Here is a 27890-nt window from a genome sequence, read left to right as displayed (position 1 = left end):
TTACCTGCCATGTCATGGTAAGAGAGCAGGGGGTGCTGGGATGTGAGCCTTGCTTCTTATTTGAGTTCTAGATGTCATCAGTCATGAGAGCAATGTAGAAAGTGCTTTTACCTGCTGAGCTTCACAGGTTGCAAGTTGTTAACAAACATGCTTTATTATGGAATCTAATCTACAACCTACAGTACAGTCATCTCTAAGGTCTCAGTCCCCTCAGCTCTGCCTTTGTTATTCACATATTTAGCCCTGCTGAAAATACTGTTCAGGATTTGTACTGGCTAGTTTTATCTCAACTTGATACAAGATAGCAGTATCTGGGAAGAAGAAATCTTGCTTTGGAAAATGCTAGCACCGGATTGGGCTGTGAGCAAATCTGTGGTACATTTTTGTGACTGATGATGGATGTTTGAGGGCTCATCTTACTGTGGGCAGTGCCAGCTGGTGGTCACGGGAGCTGTAAGAAAGCAGGCTGAGCAAGCCCAGAGGAGTAAGACTGTAAGCAGCATTCCTCCAAGGCATCGTCTCCATCCCTGCCTTTAGTTTCCTGCCCTGACTTCTACCCTGACTTCCTTCATGGATAGAGTCATTACTGTGTTTATTTTTAAAAAGAAAATTTTCTAAAATTAAATAACAGAAATTGGTCTTTTATAAGAAAGGAATATGATGAGTAAAGGATACACCAATAAGGTGAAGTCTTTGGTTAATAAAGGCTGACTGTAGTCCACTGAGAGCATATTCATATTTTCCTCTAAAACCTCAGCATCTGTAAAGATCATCTGGAACTGAGGTGTCAGTTCCTAGGCAAATGTACTCAAGGTTTATTTGTTAATGTTGAGAGGCAAGTTTGAAAAGTCAAATGCACAATTTAGAGAGTAATTCAAATATATGTGTAACTTTCTGCTTCATCAGAGTTTCTTTATAGGCAGAAACTCTCAGAAGGTTTAGAAACATTGACCTATAGAATGTCTATAACCAAAGACAGTTACTTTTTTGTGTATTTTACATAGGTCCTTCTACTTAGTGAAGAAGATTTTAACCATTTTATGCTCTGTCATCTCTTGACCAGGATTTACTAGTCATGTGATATTTAGTACCCACTTATTTTTTAAATCATAAAGTAAGGAAGTGTGCTTCAGTCTTCTGAGTGCTGAGATGATAGGCATGAGTCACGACGTCTAACAGCGTCTTCAGGCATATATTCATAGGGACAAACTCATATCCACATTCATTGTTTACAGTCATCAGGTAGATTCATTATTCAACCGAAATCTCTAGGAAAAAAACTTTTAAATGCAACCTGTCATCATCTTTAGCTGCTTTATTCAAAATTATGCATGGCAATGCTCTGACTTCACATAAGTAAATCATGACTGGAACACCCCTTTATCGTGCTAAGAATTTAAATTGTTAAAGTACACATTGAAAACTTAAAGGTAAAAGAGGAAGTTTAATAGGAATCCTGTCACAAGAATGTCATTTTAGGTTATAATATAAGATAAACTTCACTTAGTAAATTTTATGGATGTAGTGATAATGAATATTGCTTTATATTGATTGGTTCCTCAGAAATAGAATATGAGAATTTCAAAGTAAAAAGTATCATTGAAAATTGGCAAACTGGAACAAAATGATACTCATTAAATGTTTCAAAATATACTTAATTCTTTTAGTGAGTTCAACTTAAATTTAGCTTCAAATATCAATTGCTAGGCAATCATAAATGCCATCCTATCTTATTGAGCTCTTTCACAAGATGTTATATACTACTTTCATGTCTCCATTGCAAAACTTATTCAAGTGGGAAGATTAAACTCGTAGAATAAATAGATAAAATCTTTGATTTATATACCCGGCCACTATTCACAGTAAAATTCTGTCAGAAATAATAATAATAATACATATCTGAAAGAAAATCTAGTTACTTAGGCCATGTATGTCTCCTTTGCAATAAACAGTTATGAATATGTTTGTTTTCTAGAATAAAGAATAAGTATGTTTTAAAAATAGAAAGAAATGTCCTGCTAGGGCCATCTTGCTTCTGAATTGTCATATAGACAATGATTAAATCAGTCCTGTGACATTCTGGACCAGGTGTAATAGAGTAGAATACTGGTGAGAGGCAGATAGTGCAGACTTAGTAGACCATTTTATAGAGGTTATGAATAGATCTGAGTCTCCTATATTAGAACATAGCAAACATTCCTGTAAATATATAGCAAGGATGAAACAAAAATGTCAACTCACAGAAACACTACAAGACCTCTATTTTTATAATGGATTTCAGAGTTGTTGATATAATATCCATTACTTCTGTTGTTCTATTGAGACTGTTTGAAAAACAGGTACATGATCTTTGCTCTGGAGTGTATGCAGTCCAAATGAGTCCAAAATCCACCAAACCACCAGAAGAACTTTTCTTTAAACAAATAAACAGCAAAGTAGCAACAATTAATATTTCCCAAATCAGCAGTAAACTGGTATTTAAAAATAGCCAAGGCCTAAAAAACTATAGGAACAATTAAAGTTCCTAAAAAATATGCCGTTTGTCTCATAGTTTTAGGTGTCTTCAATGCTTAGCTGGTAAACTTTAGTGAAGTGTATTTAATACAGTGATCAATAAAATGTATATTATACTTTAACATCAAGAACAGCTCCAAAGTCTTAGGAAAATTGAACTCCATGAAGAACGGCATTAAAAAAAAGTAGAGTTTTAGCTACCTATTTTCATATTTCAAAGAACCTAAGACAAAGTGTGGGAAAATAATATTGGTGGATATTTAACTATGCCAAACACTGATAAACTGCAACAAATATTCAACATATCTGTAATTGCATTTCAGTGAAAATTAGCAAACAAAGGACAATGCTTTCCCACCAAAGGTTAATATAGATCCTAGAATCTGTTGATAATGGTTTAATCAAGTTTATGCAGTTAACCAGAACATGAGACAAATCTTTTGCTAAAATATACTCTTTCTCCTTCAAGTCCTTAAATATTTTATGCTGATAATTCTAATTATCTGTAATGATTTACCTAATTCACTAATTGAGTTTTTCAGGTAAAGTTTAAAAATAATGAGCGCCTTACTAATGACTGCTACTGATTTAGAAAGTTAGTGTTCACCAAGTTCCTGTGTCTTTTTTAAGAAGTTACTTTCATTCCATGTACTAGTGTTTAATCCTCATGGTCTTTGTGTTCATCTGTGTCCCAGAAATAGCAGACTGGGAAGTACATATGCATCTAAGGGCAATCAAGCAAGTTGGAACCAACACTTTAATGGCTATACCACTGCTACATCAAAGTCTTCACCAATTTTCCGTTATTTGAATTTCCGTCAACAGAGAAGAGTCAGTCACTTTGACTAGCTATGAACTAGTGTAATAACCTACAGAAAATAAGGTGGCCTGTTCAAGGTTAAATTTGTTTGTTTTAAACAAGAAGAAGCTAGAATAAAAGGGCTTTGAAGTTTATTTTCTCTTCTAAGTGTTATGACTGCAAAGAAAGTAGATTTTCTTAATTATATCACACATAAACCAAACTTGGTTAAAAACAACCTTAACAAATAATCAGGTTTTAACACTAAATAATGAACTGTCTTCTATTTCCGTCTTTTTGCATGCAAAATTCAAGAAGTCCTTGTTTTCTACTGCTGAGTAGTACTCTAATACGTATATATTCCATACTTTTCTTCATCCATTCTTCCATTGAAGGGCATCTAGGTTGTTTCCAGGTTCTGGCTATTACAAACAATGCTGCTATGAACATAGTTGAGCATATACTTTTGTTGTATGATAGGGCATCTCTTGGGTATATTCCCAAGAGTGGTATTGCTGGGTCCAGGGGTAGGTTGATCCCGAATTTCCTGACAAATCGCCACACTGCTTTCCAAAGTGGTTGCACAAGTTTGCATTCCCACCAGCAATGGATAAGTGTACCCCTTACTCCACAACCTCTCCAGCAAAGGCTTAAAGGACATTGAGCCTATAATTCGTGATCCTAGAGAAGCTAAATAAGAAGGTGAACCCAAAGAAAAACATATAGACATCCTCCTGGATATTAACCTTCATCAGGCGATGAAAGGAGACAGAGTTCCACATTGGAGCACCGGACTGAAACCCCAAGTTTCAAATCAGGAGCAGAAGGAGAGAGCGCACGAGCAAGGAACTCAGGACCGCAAGGGGTGCACCCACACATTGATGCAATGGGGATGTTCTATCGGGAACTCACCAAGGCCAGCTGGACTGGGTCTGAAAAAGCATGGGATAAAACCGGACTTGCTGAACATAGCGGACAATGAGGACTCCTGAGAACTCAAGAACAATGGCAATGGGTTTTTGATCCTACTGCACGTACTGGCTTTGTGGGAGCCTAGGCTTTTTGGATGCTCACCTTACTAGACCTGGAAGGAGGTGGGAGGTCCTTGGACTCCCCTCAGGGCAGAGAACCCTGACTGCTCTTTGGGGTGATGAGAGAGGGGGAGTTGATTGGGGGAGGGGGAGGGAAATGGGAGGCGGTGGCGGGAAGGAGACAGAAATCTTTAATTAATTAATTAATTAAAAATTAATTAATAATTTAATTAAATAATCAATATATTAATGATGGCATGAGTTAAAAGATGAATGCCCAATTCATTTAAATAAATGGGTTGAATTTAAAGGGAATGATATATGGCTTTTCCATGACCTGAATTTTTTTTTATCAGATTTAGCCAATAAACAAAAGATTAAATGTCTAGCTAAAACCTCTAAGACTTCAAACAAACTGCATAGCTAGAAAAAAGTAAGTCCCCTCTACGCAAAATAATTGACTTTGTCAGCCGGGCGATGGTGGCGCACGCCTTTAATCCCAGCACTCGGGAGGCAGAGGCAGGCGGATCTCTGTGAGTTTGAGACCAGCCTGGTCTACAGAGCTAGTTCCAGGACAGGCTCCAAAGCCACAGAGAAACCCTGTCTCGAAAAACCAAAAATAAATAAATAAATAAATAAATAAAGAAAGAAAGAAAGAAAGAAAGAAAGAATTGACTTTGTCATAGTTCTCCAGACCTTCAGTTGCTCCTTTCTCTTAATTCCAATAACCATTTAATTTTTCCCTGGGTTGACTTTGATAGGTGTTCAATATTCTGTTTGTCACCCAGGCCAGACAATCTAACAATCCAGAACATTGTTAATCTCTCTCTCTCTCTCTCTCTCTCTCTCTCTCTCTCTCTCTCTCTCTCTCTCTACCATCCCACCCCAGATTTCCAGTTCATTGCTGTGTATTGCCTCCTCTTGAAATACTGTAACATTAGAAAGCTGAGTGTTGTTAACAGTAAAATGAAAGAGCAAGAGGCATAAATTGGGGGAAAATGGAAAGGATGAGGAAGTATCAGAGGGAAAAAGAGAAAGGGTGAAGGAAGGGAAAGAGAGGTGATGGGCAGAGGAAGGGGAAGGGAGGGAAAAAAAGGAGACGGAGAAGAGACTCATAACTGAAAACATCTCTTCTTTCATTGTTCTCAAGGGCTTAGAGTACATTCTATACTCATCCTGCTAATTTTTCACTCCTATGCATTCTTTTCTTTTTAGCATGTGAGCTGTTTAACAGTTTCATGAATGTTTTTCAATCATCACCTCCACCTGCTAATTACACCCAATAAATGCATACTTTAAAAGACCCAAATTTTGTCCACTGTTTCTTAAATCACTTACTGCAAAATAATCTGTCTTTCTTGAAATCTGTTGCATTGCATTTTTTTTGAGTGTTGTATTCTTAGTTGAACATTATACAACCCTTTCCCATGTACTATCTTGAACAGTTAAAAGTTGTCTTGTTGCTAAAATATTATCCTAATATGTTTCTTGTACATATATTCATAGATAGGCTACATGTATTCATTGAAATAAAATTAATCATTAACTTTATAATGATATAAAAGGTATTTTTTCACATACTATGGTAGCAAATGAAGACAGTTTTATTTTCAAGAGTAACTAATTTATTGAAAATAATCTTGGGTTGTGGGCAGTGAATGATACAAGGTTTTGTGGATTAAAGGTTTTGAAGAGGTCTATTTTGATGAGAGAGAACATATTGTTCATAACTATAATTAGGAACAAATCAGTGGTTAATGATGCAGTATATTCTAGAGCTTTAACTGACAAGAAATAAGAAACAGTTTTCTCAACTTTAAATGGTTTGCAAAATGTTATTTCTGTACTTTGCTTCATGCACAGAAAATAATGGATAAGAGGTTTAATGTTCAGAAATTTCAATATTTATTCTTAAATGTGTATTGTTGGGTTGAAGGAATATTGCATTTCCTCTAAAAGAGCATAAAACCTACACGTACTAATTAGTTTCTCTATGAAAGCCTTCCAGACAATTATAGGATAATACCAATGGTCAATGCTGTAGGTGCTTTTCATTAAACGTATAGTGTCGCTACCAGATAAATTGCTTCATAGAAAAGCACTTACCACAAAGCCCTGTAATGGAAGGTTAAGTGCTATCCTTAATTACTAATTTCAACCCTTATATTTTGCAGTGCAGGCACTTTAAAAGGAAGGAAATATAGTCTGTTGGTTCTGTTCCTGATTCTCTGATTATAGGATTTGGTGGTAAAAGCATTAGTCTAGTGGCTTTTATAATGAAAAATAAACTCCCTAAATTTTTAAAATAAAAATAGCCAAACCACAAGCTGATATAAAAGATATATACTAGTCCATGATATTGAACTCATATTTAAAAACACTTTGTTCTAAAAACTTTAATCTAGTTCACTCATACTATGAAATTTATATGCAGCCTTTATGTCTGTGTTGCTTGAGAAAAGGATGTTTGAAATTCCCGTGTCCTTTCCCCCATCAGCATCATTCTAAAGTGTACACAGAGGAGGTGACTAGAGGGCTATAACATGACACAATGTTGAGGTCTCTCTGGTCTTCACAAGGTTAAGTTCATATGTGCACAATACATTCAGAATTTTATCATGTTTAGCAGTAATGTGTTTTTCTATGTATAATATATATGCAATTTTCATGAGTGCTATAATATTTTTATATGTCAGCCATTGCATGTGTCCTTCACAATAATAACTGGAATTTTGTTCACTTTTCATTAATTAATATTAATTAAAGCTCTCCTTAGTGAAAGGGCACCTAGAGTGCATGCCTAGATATAAAAGATTGTAATTGTCACAATTATTTCTAAATACTTGTTCCTTAATTATTATGCTGTACTAGTTTCTGATTTTTAATATATTTCTAATATACTTTTTTCATTTCCTTTCCTTTCCTTTCGTCCTTTTCTTTCCTTCCCCTTCCTTTCTTCTCTTCCCTTCCTTTCCCCTCCCTCTCTCCCTTCTTCCCTCTCTCCCTCCCTTCTTTCCTTTCTTCTCTTCTTTTCTTTCCCTCCCTCCTGCTCTCTCTTCTTCTCTCTCTCTCTTTTTCTTTCTTTCATTTGATTTATGGCCTCTCTATGTAGCTTTGGGTATCCTGGAGCTCACTATGTAGGCCAAGGTGCTCTTGATGTTTTCCAGAATTACCAACTTGCTAAACACTCACTGAATGCTTCCTACTTGTCAGTATCACAACAACTTCCAGATGCATGGTTCATTTTTCTTGATTAATTTATTAATTTAATTCATCAAGCATCTGCAAAACAGAAGAGATTAGGACTGAACTCTGAAAGTAGAGATTGATATTATTCAGAAAAAGCTTAGAAAATCTCTTTGGTATGGGTTAGTTCCAGAGAAAACTAGTATTTAACTAATAAATTACTTAATTGATAATTAATAAAATTATTCTAAGAAGTGTATAATTCCAACAGAGTTGTATCTTCTGCACTCCCTCTTATTATTAGTTTTATTGTGCAAAATATTAGTTGGTTTTATATTTTTATTTATACTATGTGATAAGTTGTGTGCTGGTTAAAAAGGAATATTTTGCAGACTTCAACTGAGGAGCACTATCACCTCCGAAGTCTTATGAATCACTATGGTTGTATGAAAATGGAATGAACTCCCTTTACTCATAGCGTTACACCTGTGGTACCATCTTTCCTCTAATTGCGTTTCTCGTCATCTCACTCCAGGCTGGGTCTCTGCCTGCCTCCTGCTCTTCTTGCCTGTTTCCTGAATTGTGTGCCACTGCTAAAGAAACAGCTTTGCTCTCCAAAAAAAAAAAAAAAAAAAAAAAAAAAAAGTGTTATTATATTCTTTCCCTTGGATTAAAATTTTAACTGTTACTTTTGACAAAGCCTTTTTTTTTTGTTCAAATGCAAGAATTTTGTAAAAAGCTTTGACAGATTGTGCTTTTTATGTGCGCATCTTTCTGCTGCATTGATGCTCTGGATTTTAAAAGCGGTAACGTGTGGCTTCAAGTTCATCTATAAAATGCTGTTTGTACATGGTAGCAAGAACAGTTTAGGACAGCATTACATTGACAGGACTCTAAAGTCTAATTAATACTTTATGGTTTCTCAGAAAAACCACAATTTTAAGAAACGGACGCAAACATTGCTTTGCTTTTCCAGTTGGTTTTCACAAAATTGTCCACAGGTCCATAAACCTTGCTTACCTGCAGGGTAGCGCTCGATGACTGGCCAGCTGTCCACCTGTAAAGTGGCATTGCCTCCACTCCTCGTGAAACGCACTACATGGTATTTTCCATCATTAATGATTGCATTGGATTCTTCTATGGCGATGTCATCTGTCCCAACATTAAACTTAACTCCAATTTTTCCTTGGTGCTGTTAGGAAGGACGAGGATAAGGTCTTATTAAATCAATTGATTAGTCAGCATTTGATAAGAATTTATGTAACAGGTGTTGTTCAAGAATATGCTTTGGAAAACAGCTGCTTTTCTCTGATTTTATTTCTGAAAAACTGCATGCAATAGAAGCAAGATCTTGACATTTGGGTAAATCTGAGACATCTCTTTCATGGATAATTGATATTCTGAAAGACACACTTGCAAGGGCATTGAACAGCCTTCTTCCTGGGTGTTGCCACTGAGAAGGTGCACAGCTGCTGGCATTAGAGCATACACTCTTATGTTCTCTGACACAGCTCCTTTAATCTAATCTTCTAATTTCAGAAGAAAAACAAGACTTGAAACCCTCCCTTTCAATAATCAGTGAAATCAGAGCAGTGAGATCTGTTTAGAGCCAAATGACCGATGCTCACCATACAAGACATCTCTGAAACAGGGATGGGCAGAGAAAGAGGCATTCACTAAAATGATTTCTTAGTCATTAGTTATCAAACCATCCAGATGTTAGCAGTTTACAACATACCCATTTGCCTTTATCTAGAAGATAATGAAACTTGACATGAAGCTGCAGCATCTTGTTCAAAGACACACAACTTAGTAAAGACAAGCTAGGATAAAAGTCTGATTACCTCATTTTTAGGTTACATCTTAGCTAAAATGGAGCTAGCACAATTCTCTCTCTCTCTCTCTCTCTCTCTCTCTCTCTCTCTCTCTCCTTTTCTCTCTGAATTATGTAAAGTAATATTAAAATAATCCCAAGGGGAAAGTTGTGGCTGTTGGCTTCAGAATGTCACCAAGAGAAACATGTGCCTCTGTCATCAGCCTCAGAGAAGCATTCTCCAAAAGCAGGGCTGTCAACCCAACCATGAGCTGAATTGATTTTGAAAGTATGTGGACTTTTCATTTAACCAGTAGCCCAGGATACCTGTGCTGCAGGCCCTCGTTAGAGTACATCAACTCATGATGTCTGTGGCATGCTATTCATAAAGCCATAGTTGAGAGAAGTGACATGGGGAAAGAGGGTTCTACAGGACACACAGCCAAGCATCCCTGTAGAAAATTTAAATCATAAATGAGAAGCCTGAAGGTTTGGACCACATAACTTTAGACTTTTCTGGGTTCTCACTATTAAACTAGGCAGCAAGATGATACCATCAGTTCATGGACTAATGTAAATTTTTCATTATTTATTTATTCTTTGAGAATTCTATACATATAAACAATGAATGGACTTTGATCTTACTCTCTCCTGCTTCCTCACCTACTTTTTTTCCCAATTTTCTCCCTCCCCAATTTCTCCCCACCCAAACTTATATCTTCTTATTTATATTTTTAAAAACCCAAGGGTCTAATTAGTTCTATTCATCTACATATGGTATCTATGGTTATCCACTGGAGGAAAAGTAACCTAACTGGAACACTTCCCAGCACATTTTTAAATATAATGTCCACATATTTGTTAATCACAGACAACATTATATCACTTAAATGAGGTTCTTATAACTTCCTCTGAATTTATCTCATATGTGTTAAGATTGTATACATGTTTTTACTTAAACATATTTGTGTTTATTTAGGTATATTAAGAATGCATAAATACTTCACTAAGTATTTTATTAAAATGAGCTGATAGGAATTTTTGATAAACTGATGAAACAACAAGCGCTCACCAAAATATCTAGGGTAAAAACAATTAAAACTGAAAAATTTTCAGAAACTTTCAATAAAATTTCCATTTTATTAGATATCTCCTGTTTGAAACTTGAATTATTCCACAGATATTGAAATGCCTTCCATTTTAAGGCACATGCCTTGACATGTATTTAAAAGACTACTGAAAAATATAGCAGAGAATAGAAATCAGCCCAAAGGTAAACTCTATATGAACAGGTCATGCAACTTTTACAATGTTTCTAGCTACTTTCTCTTTTTAATGGCTAAACACATATGCAGGATCTTAATGGCTAAACACATATGCAGGATCTTAAGTACTAGCTAATGCCACACACTTAGACAAGGAAAGCTGAGATTCCACCCCAGACTTTTGTCTCTGGGGTCCGTGCTCTACATTACACTTGCTGAATTTAGGTGTATTGGCTCATTACAGCTCTAGAAAATGAGTCGGTAAGTCCATCTGTACCTGACTACTGATTTTTATCTCCCTGTTATTGTAGAAATGCAATCGGGCCTTCAATTATTATTTGAAGTTAGTAGTCATATATCAAGAATTGTGTGCTTAAAATAACTTTATAATTCATAGTATGTAACTGATATGCTATTGTAATAATACATTAGTCCTTTTGATTCCATTTTAGCCAAGCATTTGAGTTGACTAAAATAAGCTTAGGAAATTGTTTTGCTATGTTACAAAATTAACTGTAAAATTCTCAAGACAGGTGTGTGAAAGAGAGAGCATATTGAGAACTGATTCTGATGTACCAAATTCAGTTCAGCAGAAGAGGGAGGAAAGGCCAAGATGAGTCTAGTGATTGGACAGAGATTCTGGGAGAGAGTTGGCCTGGGAGTTGATTTTCCCATCACCCCCAGAAGACGCTTACACTTTCCTTCTCCCATGTGCCACAGAAAGGGACCTTACTGGAGTATCTCAGATGACTTCATTTGTGCCTTCTGCAATTTGGTTGAAGCAATCAGAAAACCAAGATTTGGTTACACCCGAACAAAGAGATAGCCGAGCACCAGGTGACGAGTGCCTGAGCTGATTAGGACAGAGGCCACATGAGTGGATCAGAGACAAGAGAATTGGAGCAGAAGTGTGTAGTAGCCTGTTTAGGGAGACCTCTGAAAGGGTGGGAATGGATGGTGAAGGGAACACAAGACAAAGTACATGGACCCAGAGAAAGGATGCTCAATGCCTGAGGCAGGAAAACTTAATGAGTGTCTGAAGGAGGTGCATTTATCCACCTCTGTGGTATTTTAGGTAAGGTATCCTTTAATTTTCATTTATTTAAAAGAGGGATTAAAAAAAAAACTTCCTGTATAACAAGGCTATACCATTTTTTGGCATATACCCAAAGCGCTCAATAGACTCCATAGAGACTTCCTTAGCAATGGTCAAGGCTTCTCTATTCACAACAGCTAAGAAATGAACCCAATGTCCTTTGACACTGGATAATGAGAATGTGACAGATGTACACAATGGAATATTATTCAGCTGCAAAGAGAAATAAAATCATGAAACTTATAAGTCAATAGGTGGCACTAAAAAACATTATATGAGTGACATAATCTAGATCCAAATAAACAATTGCCCCATGTTCTTTCTCATCACCAGTTCCTAGATTCAAATCTCCAGATTTGAATATATAAACTTGAATAATGATCACAGAAATCAGAAAAGAAAATGGGGACCATGACATGGGAGAGGGTCTGGATAGGAGGAATAGCAGTATACAGATGATGTTCCTGTTACTAGAAAGCAATCCAAATGTCCAGGTTCTTAGAGGAGATCCTCATACCTCTACTTTGCTAAATTGGCATGACACCCAACTGCATTCTAAATATCCACAAGTAATTGTAGCTCTCAATCCTTATCCAAGAAACTTCTTTTTTCAACCGGTGGAGACCATTACAATAAATAAATAAATAAATAGTCAAAATGCAAAGAACACGTGATCGTGGGGCACAGCACCAATTGATACATCTATGACACAACTCCTGCATGCAAAGCTCAGGGCATATTGTAGAAGTAGGAGCACACAGATTATAGGAATCAGAGGACCAGGAAATCTGATTTAGGTTGTGTCCCCTAGAAAGGGCAAGGAAGCTTCATCCATGATATCTCAACAATATGGCTGCCTGAAAAAGACCTAAATAAGTACAATACCAATATAGTCATGCTAACAAAGAAGGGGGAAATCTCATGGATTCTCAATCATAGACAAAAAAAAAAAAAAACAAGCAACTAAGGAATGCTAAAAGGGGGAGAATTTAATTTTTTCATTCATTTTTTTTTTCATGGATGAGTCCCTAATTACTTATCTAAAGCCAATTGGTCAGTCACTGAAATCAGATACATACAAGGAACACTAAACAGACTGAATAAGGTATATTTATGTATATAGGAACATAGAAGAATTAATGAAAGGAAATTGAATTTGAGAAGGAGTAGTGGTGAGCTGGGCTGGCCATGAAAATGGTTAGAGGGAACAAAGGGAAAAAATAAAATGATGGAATCATATTTCAATTTCAAACATAATAAATGAGAAGTTGCTGATTATGTGAATGTGTCTTCATGAGCAAATGCATGCCCATATGTCAAGTGGCTCATGTAGAAGTCAGAGGTCAGCTTAAAGGAGTTGATTCTGTCTTTCAACAGCATAGATTCTAAGGAAAAAACTCAGGTCATTGGCCTTAGTGGCCTTCACATACTCAGCCACTTTTTCAGCCTCTTAGGTGACAGATTTTTGACGGTATGGGTGAGAGCTCTTAACAAAAGTACTCTACAATAACTCAGGGGAATACCCTCAGCTACATTGCTACCATAGCATTAGCCTAGCAAGACTCCTTCTGCTCCTTATCCCTTCCTGTTCCTTCTGCCTCAACCTTGGAGGATGCATAAAGGAAGAAAAATTAATCATAGAAACAAGAGGAGGCAATTTTCATCTCCCAGAAATGTATACTCTCAGTGTGGCCAAAACAGACATCACTGGGCAGCTTTAAAAGGACAAGTATGTACTACTACAGGTCAACCAGCTGAAGTTACTTTTATTAGCTAAGAGTGAACAGATGACATTTGCTATCTAGGAGGAGCCAAAGAACTGGCAAGACCCTTCCTGGACTTCCCTGGGAAATGGGATTAAAATCTTCCAGGACAGGTTTAAATGCGAGCTCCGTCCCAGAATGCAGATTTTTCAGCTTTAATAAGAACATGATGATATTTGTTAACCCAGAGTTAAACAGTTGTTTGGGATTCGTTCCCGTGTAAATGTCTTTCTTATAACAGAAGGCACAGAAGAAAATACTGCTCAACTTTCCAAGCTGCTCTAAGATGACCACGATATTCTGTTCTCTGCAAACTTTCATTTAGGAGGACCGAGTTTGTGAACAGAGGTATCTTCATGCTAAAGCTTTAAAAATTACACAGTTGCTGGAGAGACTGCACTAAGGATAAAAGCACTTGCTGCTCCTCCAAAGGTCTAAGTTCAGCGCCTAGTTCCTATGTCAGCCTGTGTATAACCATCTTCTGATACAAGGTTAGAACCCACTTTGGTACTCACACACATGTAGCACACTTACACACAGCAATAAAATAAGTCATAAACATGATGTCCCCAATTCACAGATAGTAAGTGCTTTCAATTTATCCTGAACTTCTGCAATGTACAACACAAAAACGCTCATTTCCTAGGATATAGAAATGGCCATATTTCACAAGTTTGATTAATTCCCTATATTAAATAATTATGAAACATGAGGGTCAGTGATGCTTGGAGAGGTTCTGGTTATTAAACAATGTCCATCTGTTCTTGGATATGCAACTCTGAGTCGCTTTAACATATCGTGAATTCAAACTCTGTGACATAACTAGTGCAAAACGAGTTGGTCCAAGCAATGCCCACCACTGCTCACTATCTGCTCTATGGAAAGGCCTTGGAAGGCAATGAAATATATATGATAGCCAAAGGGGCATCCGTCCCTGTGAAAAGACATTTAATATAGTAAACTATAAAATACTACGATGAAGACTATCTTGTGAATCCCATATTTACTTCCCTCCAGAGCTGTAAATATGTTCCAAACCCAGCTCATACTGGCAGGAGAGAAAGTTATTTCAATTATAAAAAAAATAAAACTTGCTGAACTTTCTTGCCAATGGATAATTACAGTTTAAAAGAATTCATTTCAAATTCGTATTCTCTGGGATTAAATGTGATTGTCTTGGCAAAGTCTCATGAATATTGCATTAGCAAAACCAGCAGTTATTTCAGCGGACATGTACTGATCTCTCTGTATTGTATCTTGCTTGGAATGAATAACTGCCTCATACCATAATTTTGAGAATCTATTCTAAGAACATCAGTAATGAGGCATTTATAATTTAATGAAATCTTCCTGTGCATTCATTAAATAAATAGTGACAAAGGTAATTACTGATTTTTTTTTCATGAAAGTTCATTTCTGAATAAGGATTATATTATTAAACCATGCTAAAAGGAAACGTCATGAAATATGATACTGGTAGGTACTTGAAGGTTCTAGCAAGTGGGATTGCACTAACCAATTCCATTGTGAAATTATATTCATTTGAAAATATGTTTGAACCAAGACTGATATTTAATGATATTCTAGAGCATCCTTTAAATAAAATTTTTATACGTTCTTCATTCAGATATAGTCTAATCTACCTGCATACAATATAGGAGAGATGCAATGTACACAAAAAATTCTGGCTTTCTATATGGCACATAGGAACTATGCATAAGACTCCAAAGATCCCACATCAAAGCACAGCTTTCACTCCTTTCCCTTGTTTTGTGTTTATCTCAGCTGCGCCCAGAAGGAACTAATAAAATTAAAAATTGCCTGTTTTCAATATTTTGTTTAGCATGCTTCCTTGCCTTAATGACCAACTGGAAAGAGACCAGCCCTGGGAAGTATGCAGCTTAGCAGAGAGCCTGTTTATGTTCTGTGAGACTCGGCCATGCACTGAGCTCATGCTCCAGGACTATGGGCAGAATGAGGCAAGGCACTCATGTGCACCCGATGATCAGACTCACTTAGACTGCAGAGTGATTCTCAGGATACATATCTACAAGGACACACATCATACACCAGACAGAATGCTATGCCTTCTAACTCCAGAGACTAATGCTTAACGGGGAGCCAATGTTCTATGGCACAATGCAGTCTATGGGGCCATAGTCACCATTGGTGACTGTCAGAGAGCCATCTGTTCTCCCTCCTCAAAAGAAATGAACTGAAATGTGCTCATTGGGTCCTTATAGCTTCCTAAGTTGGGGACCTACCACTGGCTGGTAAAGACTATTATCAATCCAGATGACCCATAATGTCAATACATAGCATCAGTTTCTATTTTAGTAAATTCCTCTGTACCCCTAATTCTCACTACTACGTCAAAAACGTCTCACTGCCCTGCCCTTTCCAAACACTGAATAAAATCTCTTTCTAATCATTCTGTGAACACATAAAATTGAATATCTGATAGTCACCCTAAGTGTGAGGACAAAATCGTGGCTTATTTACATACTTTTTTGTATTACTATACACTTGAAAAAATAAATTATGAGGCAAGTAATAAATTATATCAACGAGCTGTAAGATTGTCTGTGAAGAACCAGGTGCCCCGAGGGCACAGGGCTAAAGAATCTCAAGATGCCCCCACCACCAACACCACTGTGCAGGTAGAATCTGTCCACATGGGAGGCAACTATAACAGCCAATACAAACATATCTGCACACATAAATTCCCTCCATTTTCCCACCTTCTGTATATTAGAATGCTTACTGGATCCTGCATATTGAGCTGCATGTCTGCATGTATACACAGTGCATCTACAGTCAACATATCTGAATCTCACAGAATACATGAAAGTATCTCCTCAAAGAGCTCAAACAAACTGCCCCAGGTTTTATAGCTGATAGGGATGGATACTGCAATCTGATCATCTTAGAAAAGAATAGCATTAGCCATGTCCTTGCTCCAGGAAGAACATAAAACCAGAGACTCCAATAGAGACTGAACCACAAGAAAATTTCCTGCTCAGAGCTGACAATTGCATCCCCTAGTACTACACAAAACAGAACACAGAGTGGATGAAGTCTAGGGTGATGTAGCATAGAAAGACCTCATGTAAGAGCAATGCCCTTTAAGACACAGCATATTTATTTGCCCATTTGACTTTTGTTGAGGACGACATATCTTCTCTTTTATGTCCCTATTCTCCAAAATGCTGCACCTGCACTGACTCCATGAATATTTGACCGTGAGTCTGATGATACCACCGTAGGGGCATATCATCATCTCCTGGTCTTAAGAGCACTTAATCAAACTTTGTTGAAAACCTGCAACAGTCCTCCTTCCAAAGTTTACATGTTCATTTTTTTTATGTCCCTGCCTTTTCTTCTAAAGTGTCAAAAGAAAAAAAAGAATGAAAAAGAAAAGCTTAGGTTTGTAAAAACGGTGGTGGGTTGGTAACTATGTCCTTCAAAGCAATAACAGACTCCTTTCACATTTGGAGGACCCCCAAACTCTTTTGTACATAATATTTAAGTAAGCTATAAACCACATAGACTACTGAACAACTCTCTGCCTTCAGTATGCTGACCAAGGGCTCTCAGCTTATTTACAAAGTGACAGCACCGTTGCCACTGCTGGATTCCAGACCTATCTATCACATTCATATTTTCTCTCCACTAGACAAGGCACATGAAAATCTTGGCTCCCTTAACTATTGCAAGACACCCAAGATGCATTGCTTACATTATTAGTAATACTTTTATTATTGCTTAAAAAAAAGAGTGTTTAGCTTTAGATCAGGTTAGCAGCAGTGCCTAACACAACACTTGATGTAGGCATTGTAGGTTTTACTAGAGGGTGGTTCCTTAGCTTTCACAGTGACTGCTATAAAGACCACTATCATGAGAATAAGGAAAAAGTACTCTTTACTGTCCTATTGTTATGAAGACACCATGGCCAAGGCAATTCTTACACACAGAGCATTGAACTGGGGATTTGCTTACAGTTTCGCAGGTTCAGTCCTTTATCATGACAGGGAGCATTGTGGCATTCAGGCATGTGTTGCAGCAGTATCTGAGAGCTACATCTTGATCCAGAGAAGACAGGGCTTGGCATGAGCTTTTGAAACCTCAAAGGCCATAGCCAGTCACTCACTTCCTCAAACAAGACCATTCCTTCTAATCCTTCTCAAATAATGCCACTCTGAGGTGATTAAGCATCCAAAAATAGAAGCTATGGGGACCATTCTCATTCAGACAACCACAGAAGCTAATGTTCAGAAAAGCAGAGAGTAAAGAAGTCAGGACATTTAGTATTTACCACTGAGCTCAAGAAGACTGTAGGAAAAGTTTAACTACAAAGTAAAGCAGTTAGCAGAAATGGTTTTTTTTAAAAAAAAAAATAGATGTTAGACATTACCTGTTCAGGCTTTTTTCCCCTACACACCAGAACACCTAGTTTGAATCTTAGTCTCTAGTATAAATTTTCAAAGTTTATAAAACAGATAGATTCTGGGATTTTATTATGCTTTAAATACAGAACTTTTTTGGTTAGAGGAAAATGATACTTTGACATAGCAGTAGCCTGTGATGCTGTCATTCACATCAGTTGAAAATGGAAGAACTTATCTTTATTGGCAAGAACCACCAGAGCGCATTGCTGGGCGAGCAGGACTCGGTGTATAAGTGAGAGAGACAATCGGGAAGTTCTCATAACTGAAAATAGACTCCAAACTCCAGTGATTCCATCCTTTGGTGCTTCTCCTCCACTGTATTGTTTCTTTTTAGATGAAATTATATCAAAGTTAAAATAATAGGTTCAGAGTAAGATGACTCAAAAACCCACTACTGTGTTCTTGACTAGATCAATAATTATAGTGTTTGCATTTTGAGATCTTCCCGGTATCATTTGTTAAGCCAGTTTCAGGTTTTTCTTTTTGCCTGTGGTACAGTTTTGAAGGTTTACAGTGTGGCCATGGATTCAGAAGTCAAGACTGTTTCATGGTATTTCCCAGTAGTGTGAATAACTCCCCTGGGCGTGATAACAGCAGAGCTGGGGGATGAAGCTGGTATCCTCTGGAAAACCAGTCATTTCCTCAATATATCCCATCTGCCTGCTGAAGCACTAAACACTACAAAGTGTAAAAGGGATCTGTAAATGTGTAAAACATTGCTTAGAAAGTCTTGCTTCTCCAGATAATCGCAGAGCAGAAAGAAATGGGGAAAAAAGTAGCTCTTAGCTTGATGTCCTCACAATTCTTTCAATAAATTAAATTTACATATCAACCACAGTTTCCCCTTCCTCCTCTCCTCCTGTACCCTCTCCCCACCTCTTTTCTACCTCTCTCCCCAATCCACATTTTCTTTATTTCCATTCAGAAGGGATAAGGCCTCCCATGGGAGTCAATAAAGTATGGTATATCAAGTTGATGCAGGACCAAGCTCCTTCCCCTTGCATCAAGGCTGGTCAAGGCATCTCACCATAGGGAATAGCTTCCAAAGAGCCAGCACATGTGTGAGGAATAGGTCCTGGTCTCACTGCAAGACTCACCACAAATACCAAGCTACACAACTGTCACCCTGTGCAGACGGCCTAGGTCAGTCTCATGCCTGCTCCCTAACTATTGGCCCAGAGTCCATGAGTGCACACACCTCAGGTCAGCTGACTCTGGTCCACAGAATTCTTAATTTCTCATTGGTCATACTTGAAGTCATACACCAGTTTCAATGACATTAAGACATAACCGCAGCTTGAGCTTTATCAAAACAGTAGCTCATTACATGTGGATTTTTTTTTTTACTTTGTTTTGTTTTGTTTTCAGGAACTGTTGCTTTAAGAAGAAAATAAAGCAACCTTTGGCTGAATGGTAAATTTGTGCTGTTCACATTGTATGGCCATTCAGGGAACCATATACAGCAAACATTGTGCTTCAGGTACTGATTAAAGCCATAACCTTTGTTTTTCCTGCTTCTGTGTCTTTGGGCCATTACACAGATTGCTATTAACCTTCACCAGGAACTGGACATGGAGAGGCTGTTCTATCAATTCTCCAAGATGTTGGCACTTCTAGGAAAAAAGTTCTTCTGTCAAGGAGGTTTTGGATTATTTGTGGACTTCATTTACTTGGATCCCAGGACTATCATTTCTGTGCAGCATGGACTGTAATTAGTCTGACTCGAACGTTCTGCATCTCCATAGCTCAAAGCAGGTGTCTCAAACAGACAAAACATCTTTAGAAGGTAATTGTAAGTCTCTACATGGAAATGTGACCATAGTGAGTAGGTTATAGGTAAAACCAAAATTAACTTTTGGAATTTTTTTTAAATCTTAAAAAGCCATGAACACGGATGAAGTATCTAATGAATTATCTGGATGCCTCAGCTGATACTAACATAGTTAACTTGTAGTGCAAGAATTACTTTGAAAAAAAATAACAAAATAAGTAAATAAAAATAAATAAATTAAATAATTAATTAAAAAATTACTTTGTAGGTTACATCACTGTCGTAAACTGTAACTTACATGCAAGATAATAGCCAGGCTAAAATCAAAAACACCAATGATAGCCTTTGCTGGAGAGGCTGTGGAGGAAGGGGTACACTCATCCATTGCTGGTGGGAATGCAATCTTGTGCAACCACTTTTGAAATCAGTGTTTCGGTTTCTCAGGAAATTCGGCATCAACCTACCTCTGGACCCAGCCATACCACTCTTGGGAATATACCCAAGAGATGCCCGATCATATGACAAAAGCATTTATTCAACTATGTTCATAGCAGTATTATTTGTAATAGCCAGATCCTGGAAACAACCTAGATGTCCTTCAATGGAAGAATGGATGAAAAAAGTGTGGAATATATACACATTAGAGTACTACGCTGCGGTAAAAAACAATGACTTCTCGAATTTTGCATGCAAATGGATGGAAATAGAAAACACTATCCTGAGTGAGGTAACCCAGACCCAAAACGATGAACATGGGATGGACTCACTCATAATTGGTTTCTAGCCATAAATAAGGGTCACGGAGTCTACAATTGCTGAACCTAAAGGAGCTAAATAAGAAGGTGAACCCAAAGAAAAACATATAGTTATCCTCTTGCCTATGGGAAGTAGAAAAAATTGCAGGGGAGGAAAGTGGGATCTTGGGGGTGGGGTGGGTTGGGGGTAAGGGGAGATGAGGAGAGAAAAGTGAGAAGGGAAGGATGGGGGGAACTTGGGGAAACAGGATGATTGGGATAAAGGAAGGCTGGATAGGGGAGCACGGAAGCACAATTCTTAGTTAAGGGAGCCACCTTAGGGCTGGCAAGAGACTTGAACCTAGAGTGGCTCCCAGGAGCCCAAGGCGATGTCCCCAGTTAGTTCCTTGGGCAGATGAGTATAGGGAACCTGAAACGACCCTATCCTATAGCAATACTGACGAATATCTTGCATAACACCATAGAACCTTCATCTGGTGATGGATGGAGATAGAGACAGAGACCCACACTGGAGCACTGGACTGAGCTCCCAAGGTCCCAATGAGGAGCGGAAGTCAGGACCACGAGGGGTGCACCCACCCACTGAGACAGTGGGGCTGATCTATTGGGAGCTCACCAAGGCCAGCTGGACTATGACTGAAAAAGCATGGGATAAAACCGGACTCTCTGAACATGAAGAACAATGAGGGATGATGAGAAGCCAAGACAATGGCACGGGTTTTGATCCTACTTCATGTTCGGGCTTTGTGGGAGCCTAGCCAGTTTGGATGTTCACCTTCCTAGACATGGACGGAGGGTGGAGGACCTTGGACTTTCCACAGGGCAGGGAACCCTGACTGCTCTTTGGACTGGAGAGGGTGGGGGGGGGGGGGGAGGAGTGGGGGGAGGGGGAGAAGGCTGGGAGGAGGGGGAAACTTTTTTTTTCCTTTTCTCAATAAAAAAAAAAAAAAGAAAGAAAAAAATGATAATAGCCAGGCGATGTTTCCATGCAGGCCTGAATTCTTTATGATGCCATCGTGGTTATCTCTAGCCTGGAGCAGGGCCCTAGCATGAAATGTGCTCCAAGAAAACAGCTGACATTGTTTCCTTTCTCCTTCCTTTTCCTTTCTTAATTGACTTTTGCTCCAGGACTACTTGCTTGGCATTTTTTTTTAAAAAGGAAATGTATGCATGTGGGCCTAGAAAATGCCTCTCCATACTGTTTCATACAGAATCTGCAAGGCTCTGTTACCCATAGCGTGGAAAGTTATAAGTCCCACAGCATCATACAAGCAGATCTATGCTTCTGTGTGTAACAGACACAACAGGGTTTCCTATGCAGGTGCAAGAATCTCACAGAAAACCAAATAGACTGGGCCAAAAAAAAAAAAAAAAAAAAAAAAAAAAAAAAAAAGTCCCCTCACCCCTCACTATATAATAATCAAAACACAAAACATACAGAATAAAGAATAAATTTTAAGAGCTGCAAAGGAAAAAGATCAAATGATCAAATAACATAAAGTGTATGTTGTGGTTTGAGTTGATATACATTAGTTTCTCTCTATATATAGCAGGGCTTTTTTTGCTATAAGTAACAAAATTATGGAGCCACTCTAACACATAAAATTTAGTACTTATCAACTTTAATTTACTTATTTACTTATTCAAAAATTCTAAAGGAACTATGTGATATTCTCTGGTATTCTGTAAATTTCAGGTAAAATGTAGCTAGCACAGCAGATGGTATTGCTTCCTTAATAAATTTACACCTCACATAATCCCTTTATGTAATGAGACTTATATTAGCATATAGCACATGGCAGATGTCACTAAGGAAAAGAACAGGATGCCTTCAAAGCAGCCTCTTGGAGGCATTACATGAACTGGCTTTGTGGGAGCCTAGCCTGTTTGGATGCTCACCTTCCTGGTCCTGGATAGAAGTGGGAGGACCATGAACTTCCCGCAGGGCAGGGAATCTGGACTGCTCTTCATTCTCGAGGGGGGGTGGGGAATGGAATGGGGAGTAGGGGGAGAGGGGGAGGGGAGTGGGGGAAGGGGAGATATGTGCGAGGAGGGGGAGAGAAATGGGAAATTTTTTTTTCTGCAACAACTAAAAAAAATAAAATAATAAAAAAAAAAAAAGATGAGAAAGACCCAATACTGAACAGACAGGTTTTCCAGGCAGAGAAACAGCATTTGCACTGGTCCCAAGAAGGGCGAATTTGTGAGCAGAAAGATGGAAGCTTAGATGGGTAAATGTAGATACAAATACCATTATCTAGACTTTTTACATAGATAAAGATATGTAAATTACATATGAGCAGAGGAAAGTTGGAGCCGAAAGAGTCTGTCTATGAAGTAAAACTAGGTTATGGAATTGTGCATAAAAGCTAAAATATATTATTTGAATAAACAAAGTTAAGTGGAAAATGATAGCTGTGCATATTTTTAAAAGCTTCCAATCTAAGTGTATGGAATTGTTGATAAAGATATGGAGCTTAACAGTATGTGTTCTGACATTCATCTGATTGTTTGTCCCAAAGTGTCATTCATCAGTGTGCTTTATGAAATTTAATATATAAAGGATTCTGAATCAACAGGGACTCACTGCATTTTCCAAAAGTCATTTACTTCTACAATGTCAAAATATGATTCGTCATTCTATGCTGATATTGCAAAGCTAATGTATCATGTTTAGTTTCTTTGTGATGCAGACTGTCTTGTTAACTTGTTTCTCTGGAGATCCCTTTTATCTGAAGATGGTGCCTGAGTCCACCATACAGGCTCCACCTTAGAAACCCTGTCTGAAAGAAAGTACTGGATGAGTTTTTCACGTCTTCCACAAATTAGCTCAAGAAATAACTTTTAGCAATGGCTATCACCTAAAAAGATCATTCAATTTTCCAAACTATCCAAGAAAATATTTTATAATAAAATCAGCCATAGGGTTTTGACTAAATAAAACATGTCTACAATGTAGGGTAAAAGGGACAACTGGAGCAGGAAACCAACCAATCACTGAGCACCCTGACTCCGAACACAGAGTCAGTGAAAGAAACACACCTTGGATTTGACACTTGGGTCTAGAAAAGAAACATCTTTTTCCTAGAACCCAGAACTAAAGACATGTACCTTGGCTCTGACTATCCTGAGTGAGGTGTCCCAGACCCAAAAAGATGAACATGGGATGTACTCGCTCATAATTGGTTTCTAGCCATAAATTAGCGCCACGGAGTCTACAATAGGTGAACCTAAAGAAGCTAAGTAAGAAGGTGAACCCAAGGAAAAACATATAGTTATCCTCTTGGCTAAGGGAAGTAGACCCAATTGCCGGGGAGAAAATTAGGATCTTGGGGGTGGGGTGGGATGGGGGTAAGGGGAGATGGGGAGAGAAAAGGTAGAAGGGAAGGAGGGGGGATTTGGGGAATCAGGAGAATTGGGATAAAGGAAAGGTGGATAGGGGAGCACGGAACCACAATTCTTAGTTAAGGGAACCACTTTAGGGTGAGCAAGAGATTTGACCCTAGAGGGGCTCCCAAGTGCCCAACATGAGGTTCCCAGTTAGTTCCTTGGGTAGCTGAGGATTGGGAACCTGAAATGACCCTATCCGAGAGCAATACTGACGAATATCTTGCATATCATCATAGAACCTTCATCTGGTGATGGATGGAGACAGAGACAGACCCACACTGGAGCACTGGACTGAGCTCCCAAGGTCCCAATGAGGAGCAGAAGGAGGGAGAACATGAGCAAAGAAGTCGGGACCACGAAGCGTGCACCCACCCACTGAGACAGTGGAGCTGATCTACTGGGAGCTCACCAAGGCCAGCTGGACTGTGACCGAAAAAGCATGGGATAAAACCGGACTCTCTGAACATGGCGAACAATGAGGGCTGATGAGACGCCAAGGACAATGGCACGGGGTTTTGATCCTACTTAATGTGCTGGCTTTGTGGAAGCCTAGCCAGTTTGGATGTTCACCTTCCTAGATATGGACGGAGGGGGGAGGACCTAGGACTTACCACAGGGCAGGGAACCTGGACTGCTCTGTGGACTGGAGAGGGAGGGGGAGAGGAGTGGGGGGAGGGGTAGAAGGGTGGGAGGAGGGGGAGAAGGGTGGGAGGAGGGGGAGGGAAATGGGAGGCTGGGAGGAGGTGGAAACTTGTTTTTTGTTTATGTTTTTTTTCTTCTTTTCTTAATAAAAAAAAATTATTTAAAAAAAAAAAAAAGAAAAGAAAAAACCCACAAACACACACACACACACACACACACACACACACACACACACACACACACTTTGTCTCTAGAAGCAGAGTCAGTGAAATAGTTTGGCCATAAAGTCAGAGCTCTATCTGCCCCTGACCCACTAAACTGGCCAATCCCTGAACAGAGAAAAGCTAACCAATCCTGCTTCTCCCTGGGAAAACTCTGGCCCTAAGAAGCCCTAAATATGCCTCTCTGGAATCCATCTCTGGCAGCAGGGGCAACCACTTTCCTGGTCTCCTTCTCCCCAAATAAATCTCTTTCTCAAAAGATTATTGGGTGACAACCTTCATACACACACACACACACACACACACACACACACACACACACCCCTCCGCAGACTGGAAGAACCTGGCTGGGACCTGGGATGTCCCTTAGGGTATTGAGCTGAAAAACCTTATGGAGATACTCCCTAGGGGGCCTCAGAAAAGTGGAGCAGAACACAAGAACTTTGCTAGGAATGCTCAGAGCAAGGCCAGGCAGAAAAAATAAACAATTTTTCACAGAGCTGCCCAAGGAGTAGTAGCAGTCTCCAGGAGAAGAGCAGGATCACTATATCCTGCAGCCAGACCATTTCTCACCGCATGCCAGCTTCAGGTAGCCTGGCTTCCCAATAGTCCGGTCACCTGTCCTCCAGGGCTGAGTTGTCCTACTGTGGCTCCAGGCTCGAGAGCTGTCCTATTGAGGCTCTAAGTATATCCTGACTTCTGGACAAGTCAGGATATCTCTGCAACACTACAACTGTAACACATTACCCTACATGCAATAGGCATGGAAAGAAGAGATTTTTTCATTTATGCTATCTGAAAAAGAAATACTGATAACTTCCTAGCAGCTCAGATCTTCTAGATCCATAATTAGTAATGTAGTGTACAAATACCAGTTTTGTAACAAGTACGTCCTTACAGGCACACATTAAATGTTATAATATAAAAGGTGAGCCATTGGTTACTTCTTGTGACACAATAGCAAAGCTAATTTAATAGAGTTTCTAGTATTTAAATATAGATTAATGACATTGGAGTATCTTTCTATTTTATATTCTAAACTCTTTTTTATCAGTTCTAGAAATCTCAATGTAGTCTTGTTTTCTTTTTTGTTCATTTCCCTTCAATCTCTCCCTTAAAACTAAGGTTATTTGTGCACTCTTTTAATTCTTTCCTTGCATGAATATTCCAAATTTTTTCTATTTAAAAATTAAAATTACTCAAACTCTTTAATTTTAAACCCACCATTTGAAATCAGCCATTTCCAGAGTTTGTAAGAATGACTCTAGAATTTAATATAATTTCTAATTTGACCTGACTTAATCCAAGAAGTTGCTTAAAAATGACAGTTCAGAGCAAGAAATCATCACAGTGATGCTGAAGAAATGAACAATGAAAGGCCCCAGGTTCTTCTGAAGCACAGACCAAGCTTTCGCGTCAACAGAAGAAGAAAATCATATTGATTGCTTGGACTCCAGTTAACAAACAACAAATAATAACCCTTGATTAACTCACAGAATTCAGTGACTGACTAAATGACAGGTGAGCGGCAGGCATGCGAAGCACTAAAGTTGGAGCCCAGACACATCAAACATGAACTTGGTGTAACTGGCCTGCTGACATCAGCTTTTTATAAACTTTTTTAGTATAAATTAAATCACATACTCCTTTGAAGTAATGATAATTTGGTTTGATGCTGTAATTAATAATATTTGCTGCTCCAATTTTTGCTATTGCAATTTATTTGACACAAAAATACTGTAAGAAAAGAAGGTTTGAGAGGGTTCAGAGAGAGGTTCAGAATTAATCTGTAATTTCATTTAATTTCATCTGCCTTCTTTTTTAAATGACTTCTTATCTCTCTGTTAAGCTTGAAACATCTTAAGGTCCAATCCAGTATTCTGCACCCAGTGCTATACTCTTTCCTCTCATTTGGGGCAGATGCCTAGCATATTACTCTACAAAAATATTCAATGTTATTAATGGTAGGTCACCGAAATCCATCAACTTGGAAGGTTTGCATGTGGTTAATACATTTAATATCAGATTACCAATACCAAGTTCTCTGAACAAGCATGCAAAAAAGATGCAATAACAACTACCCAACCTAATTTTATTTTGGAAAATCAAGTAACTATTTGCTAAAATAAACAGCCACTTTGTAAAAGTATACCATAATCCATCATTCATTAGGACCTTTTCTCTTTAATACTTTAACTATTTATTAAGAATTTTAAAGAGTCATTGTGGAATTAAACTCTTTGCCATCCTTATGTTTACTCTGTTATCACAAATACTACCACATACTATTTTCTAGAACATACTTCTTACCAAAGTGTTATGACAGGAATGTTATGTAAATTTTAAATCTCTTTTAAAAATCTACCTAATTTCATATACATTGTTACAAAGCTGAAAATGATAAACAAGACAGTTAATAAACCAACACAGAAATAAATTGAGAAATTATCAATGTAAAAGGTTCTGGCCTGGATAATTTATATCCTGGTTGTTAACAATATTTGTGATAATATCAATTAATTCTAATTGCCAATTACTACTGGGCTCCAGGATTAATCTTTTTAAAATATAGCTCTAAACTCAGTAATTGACCCATAAGGATCACCATATAAACATTTACTGAATAACCATTGTGTTCTCACATCAATTGGAGCGGATGCTATAATCACTTTCATTGCTTTGCAAGTTAATTGCTCATTATTTGAAGAAGCAGAATTTTTATGTGTAACCATCTCTGCAACATGTGTTTGAACTGCTACCTTCACTATTAAAACATTCAAGAAACAGGTAACATGACTGAGAATATAGATCATGCTAGACAATATCTGACTTCATGAAATCACCCCTTCCTTATACAATGGCTAATGAGAAGCACATGCAAAATTCCTAAAGTGAATTTACATTATAACCAAAGTTACAGACAACCTATTTAACAAAAATTGACATGCACTCAGCAGCCTAACAAAGAAGTGCATACTCAGAGCTGTGCATGTAGGGCCACTTGCTGTCAATGAGGTACTGATGCATCCATAATAACCAGTTTTAGTTTGTAATTAGAAACTACTTTTTTTAAATCATTTTACAGATGAAGTCATGTAGTACTAATACACACAGTCACTAAGGGGAACTTGGGACTTGAATTCAGTTCTTTCTTCTGTTGCCACTTATTTCAGGAAAAGGAATATCCAAACAATTC

General features: G+C 38.0%; 1 protein-coding gene across 30 annotated transcripts in view; it reads right to left on the bottom strand.

Moving 5' to 3' along the window:
- Positions 1–27890, bottom strand: part of Nrxn1 (neurexin 1) — a 1082053-nt gene that overhangs the window by 167714 nt on the left and 886449 nt on the right. For all 30 annotated transcript variants that reach the window (XM_041630237.1, XM_041630235.1, XM_041630239.1 and 27 more), the window contains one exon: positions 8551–8722. In XM_041630237.1, coding sequence (XP_041486171.1) covers positions 8551–8722 — 172 coding nt within the window. The remainder of the gene's footprint in view (positions 1–8550; positions 8723–27890) is intronic.

This window comes from Microtus oregoni, unplaced genomic scaffold (assembly GCF_018167655.1).
Source record: "Microtus oregoni isolate MIOR12 unplaced genomic scaffold, Mior012 000034F_ref0000314, whole genome shotgun sequence".
Classification (NCBI taxonomy): domain Eukaryota; kingdom Metazoa; phylum Chordata; class Mammalia; order Rodentia; family Cricetidae; genus Microtus; species Microtus oregoni.
This window is presented reverse-complemented; position numbering and strand designations above follow the sequence as displayed.